This window comes from Gouania willdenowi, chromosome 21 (assembly GCF_900634775.1).
Source record: "Gouania willdenowi chromosome 21, fGouWil2.1, whole genome shotgun sequence".
In the NCBI taxonomy this organism is placed as follows: Eukaryota; Metazoa; Chordata; class Actinopteri; order Blenniiformes; family Gobiesocidae; genus Gouania; species Gouania willdenowi.
Window position 1 is genome coordinate 10,821,462 of NC_041064.1, and position 18,524 is coordinate 10,839,985.

The 18,524-nt window shown below is 37.0% G+C and overlaps 1 protein-coding gene across 3 annotated transcripts in view; it reads right to left on the reverse strand.

Annotated features, from left to right (window-relative positions):
• The window catches only part of igf2bp2a (insulin-like growth factor 2 mRNA binding protein 2a), a 66,614-nt gene that overhangs the window by 10,761 nt on the left and 37,329 nt on the right, over window positions 1-18,524 (reverse strand). For all 3 annotated transcript variants that reach the window (XM_028436607.1, XM_028436606.1, XM_028436608.1), the window contains 7 exons: window positions 17,661-17,709; window positions 12,468-12,519; window positions 6,279-6,342; window positions 4,566-4,856; window positions 4,262-4,396; window positions 2,911-3,033; window positions 995-1,130 (listed from right to left, as the gene is read on the reverse strand). In XM_028436607.1, coding sequence (XP_028292408.1) covers window positions 995-1,130; window positions 2,911-3,033; window positions 4,262-4,396; window positions 4,566-4,856; window positions 6,279-6,342; window positions 12,468-12,519; window positions 17,661-17,709 — 850 coding nt within the window. The remainder of the gene's footprint in view (window positions 1-994; window positions 1,131-2,910; window positions 3,034-4,261; window positions 4,397-4,565; window positions 4,857-6,278; window positions 6,343-12,467; window positions 12,520-17,660; window positions 17,710-18,524) is intronic.

Genomic DNA, 18,524 nt, shown 5'->3' on the forward strand with positions numbered 1-18,524 from the left:
CCAATATACTAGCTGTATTCTTCAAAGTGTACTATTTCAATACTTCTTGGGACTAAATTAACCCAATTTTAGTTTACCAAAAGTACACTTTATGTATACTATATATACAGTATATATATAGTAAACTTATATGTATACTATACTAAAATTAGTATACTACAATCTAACCCACTTTCAATAAAATTAGCACTTTTTGTTATAATATATACTGCAATATACTTTTAACTTAATTTCACGTAGACTTGTTAACTATCCTAGAAATAAACCTCAGTGTTTTTTTGTTTCTTTTTTATAAAAAGGTAAGAATTCACAATAAAGAAGTATACTCTGGATTAAGAAGACATTAAACTGTTTATAAATGTATTATTATATTAACGTAATATTTAACAAAAACAGCAATTTGAAATTGAGTGCAAATATTTATACATATATATATATATATATATATATATATATATATATATATATATAAACGTCAGATTTAAACACACCAAGTGAAAAGAATAATGAAAATACTCAATAGAACTTCAGAGGTGGAAAAATATCCAGAACAGAGTTTAGGTAGGTTGTAGTTTCACTAACTGTAACATGGTTCCCCAATTTTGCGTTAAATTAAAATTGACAATTTTCATGGCAACGACAATTACAAAGTGAATTGTCTGAACTCAATTACTATTTAATTACGACTACGACAGCAAAAGATTTAAAAAAAAATTATAATTACAGTTATAATTATGCCATAATTGTAATTAATTCTAATTGATCCCAGCCCTAGTTGTGACCTATCTGGTGGCAGTGCAGGGGATGTCATTGGGTCAGTGTGAAAGAGGAGCTGGGCTAGATATCAGATGGATGTGAGTCATCACATGCACAGGAGCGCACGTTGCAGGGCAGCAAGTGTGAGTTGGACCAGCAGAAGCAATGCACAACGCAGATATGACTCATTATTAGGGAAACAAACAAATCCCAAATGGATCCCAAACAAACAACGTACGTTTATAGCAGCAATGTCGTTCTCATAGGCCTCCCTCAGCTTCTTCGTAATCTCCACCTCGGCTTTTAAAATCGCCTCCAATTCTCCCATCACAGTGATGATCCTCTCGAGGTTGTAATAGGTTAAGTCATGTAACCTGGAAGAGATTTCACAAATGCACACATGAGTATTCACACTTTAATCTGTTGAGTTTTCTGAGTAGATGATGAAAAGGTAGAATAAGTGAAAGAAAGAGCAGAGGTAGAAGTATTCAGATTTTCACTTTCAGCTTTAAAAAAAGATGTTATTTCATATCTGGTTATCATGCGAGATACAAGGCTGTGTGATGTCTACATTGAAAGTATGTTGGTGCTATTTATCCTTTCACCTCTAAAAAGTTGTTAGCGTTAAGACTAAAAATTATACTTTAGTTTATTTATTATCAGGTTCTGTTCCATAATCCTGTCTATAACTGAAATCATATATATTATAAACTATTTAAAGGGGGGATTTAAGGTTAATAAAGTTAAATGTTTTCATGTCCTTGACATAACAAAAAAAAACAACAGTGAAAAATGGTTATCGTGCACTGATTTTTATGCAACATGATGTAGTTGACTAGCTAAATTAAATAGCTAAATCCTCCACACCCAGAACCTTCTAGTCGTGAAGCAGACATGTCAACCATTACACCCCTGTGATGCCCTACTCAAGAGTTTCCTGAGCTAAAATATGTGTAATATTCTATATAAATGTTTGATTTCGTGTTGCTAAGATTAGCTGTTGGCCGCCAAGCTCTGTTCACATTAACCCTGAGCAGCTGTGGCTACAGATGTAGACTACCTTCCCCTGTATGAGTTTGGTGTTTATTAAATAATTATTTCTATGACACATTCAACACAGGTGTTAAGCTCAAGTCCTGGGGGCCAATTCCCACCCTTTAGGCCATCCAATTTGGCCCTCAAGAAAAAGTAAAAATTATGAAAAAACATGAAGAATTAACATGTAATGTTCCATAGATATCACAGCCCCTTAAAATGCACAAATTCAATGAAATTTTACAATATTTGCCAGCGCTCACAGTTGTCTCATGTTTATATCACATGATGGCAATCATTTTAAATGCAAATCGTTGAAAGGACTCTAAGTTTTCCAGAAATCTGGCAATTTAGCTCAAATTATTGCACAAGATTTCCCCAAATTAAATAAAAATTAATCACAAAATCAAGTAAATTTAGGTGAGGATCCTGCAGGGACTGATATTTGATGTTGTTGGTTTAAAGGTGGCAATGCAAAGTAGGACACATTATTGCTGAAATTTCAAACTGGACCGTATTCTGCCCCTGAACTATAATGAGTGTGACACCCCAGCTGTATGAATTCAATCACATATACATTATTAAACAGGGTTTTAAGTGTTCTGTGTCCCCTAAATGAATCACCTTTGAAGTGAGAACTACTGTATCTCATTCCTGATAGTGAGCTGTGATACTTCACAAAGTGACATAAATATTCAGTCTAAACTTGTGCTTTTGCTTCTTGCAACGACTCTAAGAAGCAAAAGCTTTGCTGCTTTGTCTTATTCTCAAGGCTCATTACATCCCGAGAGCTGTGACAAACTAATTTATTAGCCCTAAATGAATGCAGACTGGTGAGCAGAGTCCGTTAAATGAGATGTAATCACCACTTCTAATATTATGTTCTGGAGAAAAAGAGCTGTAATCAGCTCTGCACGTTTGCTCTCAAACAACTCAGTTAAGTAAAACCTCTTGCTGGGAGGTTAATGTGAGCACAGGAGGGAGGGGCGTGGCCACGAGGAGCTGAGATGGTATTCTGCTCACCAACGTATTACATGAAAGGCAGTCTGCACAGGTTGAACTTTGACTGTTTTATTTCTAACTCAGTCACAAGTTGTGAAATGTATTAGCGTGACTTACGAGGAGATCATAATCTTGGTCCCGGTCTCCTCCTCAATCTTCTTCAGGTTACGTCCCTCCTTCCCAATCAGCCGACCCACCAAGCTGTTGTGAGCGAGGATCTTCAGAGGTATGTCCTCCGTCCTGTAGCAAAAAACACACAATCAAGACTTAGTCACACATGCATCCCTCCGTCCATGGCAAGGATCGACTTAAGGCAGGCATACACTGTGCGATTTTTGGCCGATTTTCGACTCGTGCGACAATTTTGTGGGATTGTGCGAGTCTCTGCTAGATCGTGTGCCGTGCATCGTGTAGTATACATGGGGTCACGAGAAGCAATTAACACCTCACGACCAGCAATCGTAGGGTCGTAAAGATTTCAAACATGTTTGGTCCAAGGCCAAAACATAAACTATTAGAACTTGATGTGGAAACTTTTTTTTTGGCTCAATAAATGCTAAAGTAAACAAGCAACATTTTACCAAAGCCAAACCTTTGTGAAATATTAAAGGAGGTAATATTTTCAGCAGAGGTTATTTATTATTTTACCTGTTAGCAGGATTACATTAAAAGTACTGAACAGATTTTGATTAAAATTATAACCAAAGAAAGACCTTACAACTTGGAATATTCAAATATATTTTGGAGGAGATCTGGATCAATATACTGATTCCAGATTATTTTCAAAAATCAAAAAATCCCTTTTTCTTATCATTGGTGAAATTTCAAAAATGAACACATCGATTCATAGTTGACTGATCTTCATGAAATTTGACTCCGTTATGTCGAGTTGGTTCCTCAATTACCACACTGAGTTCCATCTGAATCAGATCTGGAATGCACATTTCATTGTAATTATTATTTTTTTATTAGGATGACATACATTTGGACCTACCGGTACTGTATTGTTATTAATGAGGATAGACAATTCTTACAAGCCTTTAAAGTGTGAATGATTATGGTACCATGATCAAGGTCACTGATCCAAATAATGATGCACTTGTATATATGATATATGGTGCTTCAAGAGGCTTGTGCTCTGAGTACTCTTGTTATTATTCTGTGTATGTTTCTAAATATGCAGGAAAAAAATGCAGAAAAGTTTTTTTTTTTTTTTTTTTTTTTTTAAAGTGCAGAAAAAAATGTGGAATCAAAAGTATCACATGTGAAAACGTCTTGTAAACTGCACATTCTGTGTTAAAGCCAGCAGGATGCGAATGCAGGGTGAGATTAAAAGGTGTCCAGACAGGTTATAGGATAGGATTATAGCTCTGTGGACATTATGGCTAATCTCCAGTACACGCTTTACACAGGAGCCCATGTCCTCATGTTTAATAGTGTCTGTTTTCAACATTAAGAGTGGACTCACGCGTTGGTCTCAATAGCTTCCTTTTGCATGATGTCCATTATCATGCGACAGGCGGAAGAGCAGCCCTCGGGGGTCGAGTGAATGGAGATGGGTTTTTCAGCTGCGCCTGCATTTTCCTTCCGATGAATGTCCACCCTGAGCGCAACCAGAGACAGTGCAGAAGAAAGTAGCATAAACAGGCCTTAAATAGACAATGGAAACAAATGCAAACACTTCATACAAATGGAAGGGAGGACATTTATTTGAACTTATACTGCATTATTCTGTCTTACGTTGTCCTCCAATCTGTGCAGTCAGAGCTTACTTGGACTGTGTTTGCTTGGTAACATTCTTGATGGTGAGTCCTTCCTTGCCAATGATGGCCCCGACAAACTGAGTAGGTACAAGCATACGCAGGGGGAAGTCGTGCTGTCTGGGGTGGGGAGATCCAAAGCCTCCTGATGGCCTGTGCTCAGGGGCGCCCTGGTCCCGAGGAGACCGACCCCCACGTCGCGTTCGGAGTGCCTGGTTGGGCGGAGCAGCATCCATGTCCATGATATATGACACCGTGAAGCAGTACTCGTCAAACTGTTGTCTCGTCAACTTCTCAATGGCTCTGGATGGTGAGCGAGAATAAGAAGTCTGTTGGTGTGTGTTGTTGTTGCACATCATGAACACATAAGACATTACATTGATCATGTTAAAGCTATTCTCACATTAATTCTGTTTTTTTAATGGAGCATTTTTACATCATTTACATCCAAATCTTCTATATCTCTATATGGAACAGGTAACACTGTAAGGCAAAAATGGGCAACTTTTTTTCATGGTTGGGCCGCATTATCAAAATTCATGTCATTATTTAGAAGAATGCCCAACTCAGCAATAATACAGGAAAAAAAAACTAATGGTTTTGTGTGTTATGAGTGAATTATGTTAATTATTGTATTTGTTTTGTATGTTTTACTGTTATTTTGTGCATTTTTGTAGTTATCTAGTGTATGTTTTGAATAATTTTGTGTATCTTCTGAGTATTTTTGTGTGTATTTGGAGCAATTTTGTGTATTTTTTATGTCAATTTGTATATTTCTCTGTAAATGTGTAAGGTTTTTGTGGATATTTGCGTTGAGGGGGGGTGCATGTGGCTACCGGGCCGCCAGTTGCCCATGTCTGGTCTACTGTTTTCCATCATTTAAGAGCTCTAAATAAGGACATCTTGAATAAAATAAGCTTTTCAAACTCCTATTTTTTCACAAACATTCACCACTTTGTCTTTGAAACAGTTTGTTTTCTCTGTAAGAGTAACTAAACCCTGAGGATTTGACTGACGAGCCTGGAAATTCCGAAAATGCCTCAATCATGGGAGGGGCTCCTGGAGCAGTTGAGACACGCCCAGTTTATGCTATAAAAACTTCCGACTCAATACTCACTATATGTCTCTATTTACAATGAAACGAAGGTGCTCGTTCTTATAGGAGGGGCGGGGCAAACAGTGACATAAGAAGCCATCAACACGTCACAAACCACCATTCTCAGCCAATAGCAAAATCTGATATCAATAGCCTGGTTTCAACCCATAGAGGACAGTCAGTCTTACATATTTACAGCAAAATACGCCAAATTGAAATACTGTACCTTGACTAATCAAACAAAACACTACTTTACAACCAAATACATTTGTTTTCAGCGGCACAAATTGGTTTTGGGGTTTAGTTACTCTATTAAAAATAGTTGGTCAACAGGAACGGTCTTACTTTATAACAGCAAGATGGCTCAGAATTCAACTATAAACAATGCACAGCTGCTAACTTTCCATGTGAAGATCTCCTGTCCTTTATGCAGGTATGTTAGGTAATTATATGGTTGGTTTATTGGAGCCTGCAAACAGCCTGTGGGAATGAGTGTGAGTGTGTGTGTGTGTGTGTGTGTGTGTGTGTGTGACTGTGTCTGTTTTCTGTGTTCCTGATGAAAGCTGGGGCCGGCACCAATAGACTGTGTGTACTACAACACCGTAAAAACAAGTCATTGAGCTGCTTACACTTTAGCTTCCTCCTTGGTTGCATATGTAACATTCACCACTGCTGTTTCCGTGTCAGTGTTTACTGCAACAACAAACAAAAAAAAGACAGAATGATTAAAAACCAACAAACGGGAACAGGTACAGAGCAGGTTTTTGTTGCGTTCTTCAGGCACACAATCCGGTTCCTGTTGTGACTCTGAGAAGCACTTGTTTGTGTGAATCCATTAAAGCCATCACTATGCTGGCTCTCCTCCAGAGCCTGAAACTTTGTCTGCAGATAGGAGCCGCTTAACAGCTTAGCTTCGCTTCCAGTTGGACGGCAACATATTTACAGTAGACAGAACGTAATAGGAGCAGAAGGTAAAGTTAGGCATAAATACTACACATTATTTAATGAAGTGTCTTTTACAAAAGTGTACAGTACATGCTACTGTTAGTAGAAATCAGATTACTTTAAACCTCCCATCCCTTCTATTATTGATAACCTGCTTTTTTTTAATTATTCCTTTATTTGATATGGAAATCCAAATTATATTAGTTATCCGGATATATTGTTTTCAGTGTTAGCATATGTGCTAATTTAGAACACCTGTCCACAGGGGGCTTTTTTGAAAGTAACAGAAATAATAATAAGGAAGTAAGGGGGAAATATGCAATGCACAAAAAACATTACAAAAAGAAAAGCAATATTCAAAGTTAAATACAGACATTATACAAATACAGACCTACTGTGCTGTTAATAATAGAGAAATTTCCTACACACCTTTCAAATGTGAATGATTATGGTATTATGATAAGGATTACTGGTCCAAATAACTGGCAAAGCACTTGGTGGAGGTTTTTGCTCTCTGAGCGCTCTTGTTTTCTTCATCAATAAATCTAGTTACTTTTTGTGATTTACTCTGACGCATCCTGTTTTACTTCGGGGGTCGCAAGGTCTTTAAATGAAATAATTTCAGCAATGATTTTGCTCGAGTTAATTTTCACAGACCTCACTTTTTATAGGCAGTGGGAGCAGTAATCAATATCAAGAGGTGGCCGTAAGGAGCACAACAAGACTTCAAATGTGTCCATGCATGAGGTTGAAAAGACAACTTTAATTATCAAGCAAGTGTTTTAGTCAAGGAAATCCTTTAATTTTACACCATATACGTATTCTTTAAAGGGATCCTCCACTGTTTTTACAAATGTGGCCTAAAACCTTTGAAATGTCCTTATTAGAAGATCTACGCCTAACAAAATGCATTATTTTTGCACCGTATTTGTTTATTAACTTTTAAAACTGGGACTATTTTACCCCTGTGTCATGTTGAAATGACATAATTAATGACGCCAATCGCTCCTTTCAGTCCATTGAGTTCTATAGGAGTGAAGCATTCAGGGTCATTTAACAGCCTTTTCAGTCAAAATGACAAGTTGTGCCGCTTTGGGTTGCTCGAAAAATCTGTAAAAGTTAAAAAAAAGTTGATGTAAACCTCATTTGTTCATCAAAATTTGATAAACAAAACCCATGCCTCGAAAAAATCTGTCACCGCAGGGGGCGACAGTTCCAACTCTGCTGTTTGTAGATGGCATGAAGAAGAGAAGAAGAGCAAAAAATCTGGACTTAAACCATTAAACCATACCTTTAAACATTCCTGACAAGAACGCCGGTGCCACTTTCTGAGTTTATAACCCTAACCCTAACATAATCCAATAAACAAATAAAATATGTGTCCGTTCACTTTGAAAACAAAAATAAACAAAAATGTCAGACCATGACACCGGTTCTTTGCATCAGACAGATTCAACTTGTGTCGGCATTAATGAGCAGCAGTCGATTCTGTTGCCTGTATTTAAATGCACGGAGCTCTTCTTCTCTTCTTCATGCCGTCTACAAACAGCAAAGTTGAAACTTGTCGCCTCTCTGCGATCACAGATTTTTTCGGGGCACGGAATTTGTTAAACAAAAGAGGTTTACATCGTCTTTTTTAACTTTTACTGATATTTAGAGCAACCCAAAGCAGCACCAGTTGTCATTTTGACTGAAAAAGCTGTAAAGTATGATGTATCACCTCCTACAGAAATCAATGGACTAAAAGGGGTGATTGGCGTCATTAATTACGTCCCATTTTTAAAAGTTAATAAAAAAAATACACTTTTGTTAGGCATAGATCTAATAAGGACATTTCAAAGGTTTTAGGCCACATTTGTAAAAACAGTGGAGGATCCCTTTAAATGCTGAATACTGGTTTTGCTCTTTGTCTCTGTTTCATGTCCCTCTTGTCTCATTTATCAAAGTGATCAACAGAAGTATATTGTGTATATTGACAAATGTAGGATGCATACGTATGAAATAAAGAGAAATAAAGCTGCAGGGATGGCAGGCAGCCTTTAAAGAGAGCTGAGTTTGTTGCAGTGCTGAATATCTTTCTGCTCCACTGAGATCAGAAGATATTTGCTTTAGGTTTTTTCAAAGCACGAACAGTCAAAATGAGTTATTTTTGAAGTTCTGCAATCGCATTTGCAAAAGCCGAAATCTGCAAGATTTCACAAGTTAACTGTAGAAGCCTCCATGCTCTTATGAATGGGTCAAAAGAACCAACGTACACAGGGTGTAACCCTGCAGCTGTAAACAGGTTGCATTATAAACACATTCTCTGTCACTAAAGTCAGATTAAAATAAACTGTGATAAGAAGTAAAATAGAGAAAATAATGCTAATCTTCTGCAGCGGCGGCTGGTCCACAGCAGGTTTAGAAAGGTTAAGTCCAGTGAGAGCCCCCAGCTGGCTTAGATAGGGTAAAAGAGCTAGAGTCTGGCACGGTGCCTAAAAACCAGCCCTCAACCAACCTCTCCATGGCCATCCTCACCACCCACAGCCTTTGCTGGCACAAACTGGTAAAGGTCTTCTCTACAGATATGGTAAACTGGACGTAAACAGGGAGCAGCCACTGGGTTTGTCCTCTGCCTTTCATCTTTAATTGAAATACCTACAGAATTCCTAGAGAGAGCAGATACACTCCACTGAAGTACTCTAAGATTCTGCTATACCAGACTTTGTTATAAAGTTTCATGAGAGACTTTCAGGTGTTTATATTCACAGGCCTGAAATATAGAATGCAGAGAAGAGACAAGAAGAAGAAGAAATAAATAAATAAAAAACTTAATAAAAGTACTGTATTTTACTTTTAATTTTTAGTTTTACTTTACCACATTTCTCACAAGCACCTGAGGTACTTGTTACTCTTTGTTTTGATATTTAATCAGACTGAGAGAATTTGGCTGATTGGGTGAAATATAGTTCACTGTTTGCATTGCATTTCTTTGATTTTAGTCCAATAATGGCAGTGATCAGACTGTTTGATTTATTTTTTTTATTTATTTATTCAGTTTATTTCCGACATGGTTACATTCATTTTTTTTTTTTGCAATTTTTTTTTTTGTACATGCCGAAAAAGGAGATTTGCTTATCTAGGTCCCGTCCCCTGTTTTGTACATCAAAAATTTACATGGGTTTACATGTCTCTCTGGTCAAACATCCTTAGGTTGTTCTGAACAGTCCTTTTTTGTGTAGGATTTGATCTGTATGTTTTTTTTAAATGTAAAATAGTTCATCCTTGCTTAAGTTTAAATGGCCTACTTTTCATCTTATTGTGTTGTCATTTTATAATAGTTGTGTGTTGGTGTCAGGTTCCTTTTGGTTTTAGTTGTGTTGAGCCCTTGTGGCCCTGTTTTGTTTTATTCTTTATTTCCGTATTTTTTTTTATTTTTTTCGTTCTTCGTGTTTTAAGTTAACGCTTGTCTTTGGCTGCATCCAAATAGTCCCTCCTATCTCCTTTCCTATCCACAGTGTAAGTGGTGGCCATCCTAAAGAGCGTTCGAGTTCTCTTTAAGCTAAGGAAAAGAGGCTCAATGCTTCCTTTATAACCTCCTTTAGCCTAGGAAACACTGATGCATCCTTTACCAAAGGAGACGAGATAATGCTGACCCACAATTCCTTGCGGCGACAACATTTAAAGGGACACGCACATCTGAGCGCTCACGGAAACTCACGATGACCGACAAGGGACGGAGATCATGTACCAATGCAATAATATGCCTTGAACAACTTTAAATGATCTAAAACCAATATATTATTATATATAAGCCATATTATCAGATTATAAAGGGATCAGAGACATCTTTAGCCACATTATGTTTTATTCAACATAATTTATATTTCTGGCTGGAAGGTCAGTGTGATCAACCATTCTCAATGTGATGTTCTTTTGGTTTCACTTTTGTTCCTCTTAGCCTGTTAGCCTCTTTTACTTTGATTTACATTCAAACTAGGGATGTCCCGATACAACTTTTTCACTTCCGATATGATACCCATAATGTAGCTTTGCGTATCGGCCAATATCAATATTGATCCGATACGATATCCGCACAAATCATACATACTTTCATTACTTATTTTGTAGTGTGGAATGTTAGAAAAGGCTTGATCATGTGATGTTACTCAAACAGAGAACAATAGTCAGCAGTAGTCGGCTACTTTGTTGGAGTGTGAACCACAGTCACCTACGGATAGAAGTGCTGCAGAGGAAAATTTTATCGGAGAACTTATATCGGTGCTTTTAAATGCAGTCCGATAAAAATCCGATATTCGTTTTTTTTTGGCTGATGTCGGACCGATATCCGACATCAAGATCGGATCGGGACACTTCTAATTCAAACCTTGTGATTTTTGAGATTATATCACCGGAAAGTGTTATAAATGTGCCTTTAGTAGGAAATTTGTAGTTTTCTCACCACGGCAGACGTCACTAACCTTCGCGACCATCTGATAATTACGTTACCTAGTGGAAGTGCGTCTGATTGTCAAAACAAAGGTGATGGCCTTTACATAACTCCTCTCCTAACACCTTTCCTTATGACAACACAGGGTTAAGGAAAAGTGGACAAGAAAGGAGATAGGAGGGACTATTCGGACGCAGCCTTTGCGTTCCCAGGTGTTCCTGCTTGTCTCTCCACCTCCCTGTGATGTCAGTGTGTTTGGGTTGTGAGTGATTAGCTGCCTCATGTTTTGCACCCAGGTGTGGCTCGTTCCCAATCAAGCCTCCCTCACTATATAGCTGTGTTTGGACACAGAATGGCTGCTGGTTCGTTGTGCGTGTTGCACCGTTTTGTCCCTTGTGCCCTGGTTTTCTTGGTTTTGATCAGTAAACATGGACTATTATTAAGAATGCTACGCCTGCCAGCTGCCTCAGTCTCTTCATGCACTTGGGTCCTCCACCAACACATCTCCAAGGTGAGACAAATTTCATATTTACATCCACAGGCCTGAAATACAGCTGCGTTTTTTTGCAAAGGTGTGTAGTTTAATTTAGTTCTTACTTTTTTTAAAATACATATTTTTTGTTTTACTTTACTACATTTTTTCATAAGCATCTGAAGAACTTGTTACATTTGTGTTTTGATTTAGCAGCCAATGATGGTTAATCAGACAGAGAATATGGCTGATTGGGTGCAATATAGTCACTGGTTTGCATTGAAATTCTTTGATTTTAGTCTAATACCAGTGATCAGTCTGAGTTTAATTGGCCTTTTTTAATCTTATTTTGTTATTTCATTATAGTTGTGTGTAGGAACACTGCAAAAATAAGATTTCATTACTTAATGTTATGCTGTGCATAAGACTATAAACTTTGAGACTTGAATATGTAATTTGTGTTTTCTGTTTGTCTAGAGATACGTTAAATGTAGCCATAGCCTCCTATGGCTATGTGCCTGTGTTTTACACCGTGGTCTAAGGCGCCACACTGAAATGTTCTTCCTTCTGCTAACGTGGGTTCGAATCCCGCATTAGACAAACACATTTTAACATATTTAACATGGCAAATTCCACCTTTAAAAATAAACATTTTAGGGTATTTCCCTGGGTTAGGGTTAGCGGGGCAGCTAAAAATAAATATGAGCACAAATACAAATGACGGAACTTTAAGTCACGTGGTGCACCTATCACGTGACCTAAACTGGCCAATGAGGGGTGCTGCGTATGCATAGAGTGGAAATAATAAAAAGCTGTTTATTGAAAAGTGTTAATCTTGGAGAATTGTAGCAGCAGTGACAGAGGTCTGGAGTTTGTTCAGGTTTGGTTTGCGAAATGCAGGTTTTTCTATCTAGATAAACATCATTTTCACTCTGAAAAGAATAGAACAATAGAATGAGGAAGGGTTTGTACCTTGTTCCACATTTTCAACAGTACCATACTGAGCTAGAAGTCCATCCAAAACCTGTGGGAGACACAAAAGCTCAGGTTAGAAATAATTAAAGGGCCAAAATCACACAATCAAACAATAATACTTGGATCTAAGGAAAAACATTTGATACTGAATTTAAAGTTGAAGGAATCAAACCAAAGAACAATAACAGCCACGATTCGTATCAACTTAACTTAAAGCATGCTGCTTAAAAGGAAATTTTTTTTTTTTTTTTTTTTTTTTTTTTTTTTTTTTTTTATGACAAATAAGCATTTATACTGAACAAAAAATATGTTTCTGTCACGTTCCATTTTTACATATCAGTACATTTTATTCCTTATAAGCATTTCACTGTCAATCATTCAAATATGTGCTGTTCACTATTGTTCAACTCTGAGACTGTTATAAGTAAATGCAGCATATGCAAGACAATTAAATGTTTTATCTTTTTTTGCAGCAGCATCTGTTCATGGTTATTAAAAGTTTGTATTTATTCTAATACTACTGCGACAGAGTAATATTTCTGATATCCTAGGAATAAAATCCAAACAATAGCTTAATGTTAAAAAATAACATAAATAATGCTGTGAATCATCTCATAGATGTCAGCCTTTTGACCTGACACTGAAGGGAGTGGAATTAGACGCACTCGGTTGCTAAATGTAATGTTCCTAAATACTCTCATTTGAACTCGTAACTGACTTGACCTGACATGAGTGTGATGTCTGTGTGAGTGCACAATGTAGCCAAAACATGGCTGAAAGTGAAGCAGATAACACTGTGGAAAGAACTAAATGTGAAAGGAGATGCATTGACTTCAATGGAGTCTTTTAAAAGAAACCTTTTAAAGTGAAGGCTCCAAAAATAATATAAAAATTGCTCTCTTTCCAAAAGATCAAGAGGGTGAATAAGTATTTTATATTTTTGTTTTTTTTTTAATTATGAGCCATGATTCTGCTTGATGTTATATGATTAAATTATTATTAATACACTTTAAAAACAACCTTACCCTCAGCTATTTTTATTTTATTATTATTTAAACCCAAAACAAGCGTGCAATGTGTTTAACTCACCCATTAGTCACAATACCATTGACACAAAATGGTCTCACAATGGGTAGCTTTGGTTGCTAGGTAACTAACATACAGTAACTAGTGATGAAGGCTGCAAATGTATACATGAGTTCTTAGCCTTGAGCACACCTAAGATAATGTAACCCGTGTAGGTTTTTGAAATTGAAAACATGAAGACTTTATGAAAGTTAATAGATAATTGGATGTCTGGAAATGACTTACAACGAACAGAGAAAAATCACATATTTGAACAGTTGAATTTTCCCTCGTATTTGGACTTGTTCCAGCTAATGATGGAAAAGTGGAAGACTGTAATTTGCAGCACACAGGCTTTTAGTCCAGATCCCAGCACCCGTTCATCTCCCCGAGTGATGACAATGTGAAAAAATACTCATTGTATAAGGTCCCTGTTGCTGCTGAGAGATTTCATCACGTAAAAGCATTTTAATACATTTTAAATAAACACTGACCACTGCTGACTAGCAACAAACCACAAAAGCATCGAATAAAGAGCTGCTCTGACCCAGTCGTCTCACCATCACTTCACGGTTCTTGTCAAACTCGCTCAAATTTTAGGCTTTTGTGTCTTTTGCTTCAGCGCTCTTTACTTCACCTGTCTGCGTTTATAACGATGGAAGTGATCATTGATGGACAGGAATGCTCAAAGAATTTCTTTCTTCAAACATGGAGGTGTAAAACCAGTCTTTTTAGGTTTTTCTCAGCTTGAGAATATTAGGACTATTAGGAGTAAACAACAGTGTGTGTAAGAGGTTTAGTGGTCACTAAATTGAAACATTTACTTGTTCACAGAAAACTCAAACTCCTCCTATAATCTTAAAAATCAAATTGTTTTTAATTAAGATTCAAGAACGAGAAGTCAGTTTTTGATGTTACCACCTTATTTAGATTTATTTCAGTGATGAAAGTAATTTTTTTTTTTTTTTAAGTAACTAATGCACCTTTTGTTTTATTTGCTTGTTGCGATACGAGTCTCTTTGTATCGTAGTTCACCATCTTCTCTGTTAAAGGGCCCTTATTACGCTAAATCAACTTTTCTGTGCTTTAAACATAATAAAAGTGCTATTCGGGTTTCATACACATGCACAAACTGTATCTTTCAAACACCTCGCTCCAATTTGATGACGCGTTCTCACTTTGATGACGAATTTGACGCAGCACTGAGCTGGAGAAACCACGCCCACGAAGGTGAGCATTTCAGCGTCCTTCGCACAGTGCTGTGTATGTATTTTCTACAGTTTGTGTATGTACTGGTGAACGCCCCGCCCCCACGCTCTGTCTCGTGTTTATAAAGCAGCATGAGCTCGGCTACGGAGTGGGTGGGAGGAGGAAGTCAGTGTCCCGGCTATAGACACGCCCACTCGTGAATATGCATAAGTGGGCCGCAAATCAGCCTGTTTATGTAGAGTTGCTCAGAAAGTGACTTTTCAGAGGCTATAACTCTGGAAAACAGGCGAGTTTGGGAAAATAAACCTCAAATACTATGTTTTTGGGGTTCTTAGAACAAATGGAGCTCTTATTTAGAAAATAACTTGTGTTGATTTGAGACCAATTTTTTTAATACAAGTTAAGTTTTGCTTTCTGCTTTAGTTTTCACGTGCCAGTCGTTCTTTAGTTATTAGTACATTTTGTTTGGTCGCACTATTAGTATGTAATATTGCTTAAGGTTGTGTTCCCTTTTCAGTTGTGGTTAACTTAGCTTCAGTTGGTCTTGAGTTTGGGTAGTAACTTACAGTAGTTAACGCTTCACCTTTTGTAATCGCTCCAAAATGACAGGAAACCTCGTCAGTTCTAAGATCTGCTTGTTTTTTGAGTCGCTACAACTCAGATTGTACGGTGTTGAAATGAATTTCAGCATCAAAAGCATTATTGAGGAAGAGGTGTAGTGACTCACTTTTTCTCAATGAGTCACAGAAACCTTTAGTACATTTATGTTCCCTGTAAAGCTCGTCTTTTGCACGCTAACCATGATATTGCTGAGTTTCTATGGACCTACACACACTGTAAACCTGACTGTTCAAAGTTATTAAGTAGTTTACACTTAAAGTGACAGAAAAAGTTCTGCCAACTTATGTCAAGTTGATGTGACATGTTCCTTTTTGAGTAAATTAAACTACTTAATTTTATTAAGCTGTTATGCTTACTTATAAATATAATCACATACTAAGAATAAAAAAAATCCTTTTGTTTCAAATAGTGATTATTGGAAAATAAACATTCTTATAGCACTTTAATTTAATTGTTATCAAAAAGTACACGTAACCAGTCATCCAATCTTTTAGGTTCTGGAATTTTTTTTTTTTTTTTTTTTATGTAACTTAATTGGGTTTACAGTCCATCTGTTCCTTACAGCTTCACGTCTGAATATGAGACATTTTTAACTTTTAACGAACGAATTTCATTTTTACGTTTAGTTACTTGTTTGTCAGCAGGATTGCGTAAAAAATAATTGATGGATTTTTAAATTTATTTAACCGATTGTTTTATCTTTTTATTATTACATCACCACCACACAGATAAAATCACGAAAAATATACTGCACCTCTCCATGAAACTAAGGCAAAACAAAGACAAAAACCAAATATAGACGTTAGCACATGGAGGATTCCAATACATTTTGGAGGGGATCCAAATCAATTTACTGATTCTGGATCTGTTTAAAAATCGGAAAAATCCACGTCTCTCAATATTAGTGAAAATTAAAAAAAATAATACCTCTGTTCTAAATTAACCGATCTTTATGAAATTTGACTAGGTTATGGGGGAAGTGGTGGCCTAGTGGTTAAGGACGCTGGGCTTGTAATCGGAGGGTTGCCGGTTCAAGCCTCACCGGGGCCGTCACTGTGGGATGTTGAGCAAGTCCCTTAACCCCGAACTGCTCCCCAGGCGCCGCAAAATGGCCGCCGACTGCTCCTCAGGGATGGGTTAAGTGCAGAAGACAAATTCCAATAATGTACTAACATTACATGGCCAATTAAAGGCGAAAGCCCGATTTAATCTTTAATCTTAATCTTTAATCTAATCTTTAATCTTTAATCTTAATCTTTAATCTTTAATCGTTATGCTGGGTTGGTTTTATCTGATCCAGATTGTGCATTTCATCACAATTTTTGGAAACAATGGGATGTCCATACATTTGCATTGTTGTTAATAGGGATAGAAATTTCTTCCGAGCCTATTAAGTGTAAATGATCAGGATTACGATCCATATAACTGCAAAGACAATATTTGGTGCTTGTTGGAGGTTGTGCTCTTGCCTCTGCTTCTTTATTCTGTGCTAAAGTCTGGTTTTTCTGATCACAAAGGGCCAAAAAAATCCAACTTTATGACTAAATTAAACTGTTTTTAGTGCCTTCTAAATGAATGCGTTTTTATTATTTTGGGGTCATCTCCCACCTGGTGTGAAACCAAGACTGACTGTTGTGTTTTCAGTTCATGTTCTAATCAAGATCACTTCCATCATTCTTATAATTTTATTTAAAAATAAACTTTATAAAACCCCATATTTGAAATGCTTTCATTTGTAAACTTTACACTTTGTCTATCTCAAGTACCCCCTGTAGTACCATCGCGTACCCCGTTTAAGAAACACTGGTGTAAAGGAATTAAATGACACATCTATAAAATACTTTTTGTATATAAGTCGAATAAATACGACATAAATGTAGTGAACTCACGTGAAATAAATATATTGAAAATGTGTTGAATGATTAAAAAGCAAATTGTAATGAAGATAAACCTGAAGGTATGTCTAAGGTTATTTATTTTAAATTGTCTGCCAGAGACTAACACACTGGTTCATATAAACCATTGTACTAATCAGGTTCAATCCATAAACATTTACAGAAACCATTTCACTTCTAATGTAGATGAATGTAACGGTAATGTAATGTTGCTTATGGTTTATTCATGGCCTGCAGCAGGCCTAAGATAAAAACCCAGATACATGAGCCATTAACGCACACACACGCACTGGTGCACATCATCAGTACAAAATCTTGTGAGTCATTGTCAGGAACTGCTTTACGTGCTACCTGCTGCTACTCAACTGTCTCTCTCTCTCTCACTCACACACACACTGACCTCCCACTGTAGATGAGGGGGAATGTTCCGGATCTGGATCTTCCGACTCCTGCGGAGATAAGAGACAAAGAAGATATTACAAACCTGAACCACAAATTCACAGCCTCTCTTTCTACACACACACACAGGAACAAGCGCTCCCTGTCATCTGCTGTGTTAAAAGTAAAAACCAACAAACTTTAGCGCACACGAGAGGTGTCGCACCTCAGCAGCCACATGCAGCTTTGGTTCATCTTCAGGGCCAAACTAAAAAAAATAAAAGCCTATTACAGTGATAAATAAAAAAAACACCTCCAAATTGTTTCTTTTGTGTTCGTGCACAGGGAAACATTAACAAATGTTATCATTTACGTACGTATCCTTTAACCTTCAGTCCACATAAAATATGAATATGGTACTAAACAACTTTGAACCTAAAGATGTGCAGATGGGGGGGTTCTCCCCACTGTAGCTGATGCATGTTCATGAATTGTTAGGTTTTTTTCCTTAAGAATTTTACACTTTGATAGGTGCTATGAGATGACTAACGGTGTTATTGGCCCCATATACCGTATTTTTTTGGACTATAAGGTGCACCGGATTATAAGGCACACTATCAATGAATGGGTCTGACTGGGTCTATTTTCATACATGAGGCGCACCGGTTTGTTATTATTATTAAGACGCATTAAGCGAAACAAACTAGTCACAAGTCAAACTTTATTCAACTCATTAACAATAACTCTCAACATTGTTCAGGTTTAACACCTAAAATATAGAACATTACACTCACTTTTTCAGTTCAGTATGTTGAAGCACAGTACTGGTACATATCACTCCACGAGGCGCCTGACTACGGTAGCCCTAAAGTGCCAAAAATCCATC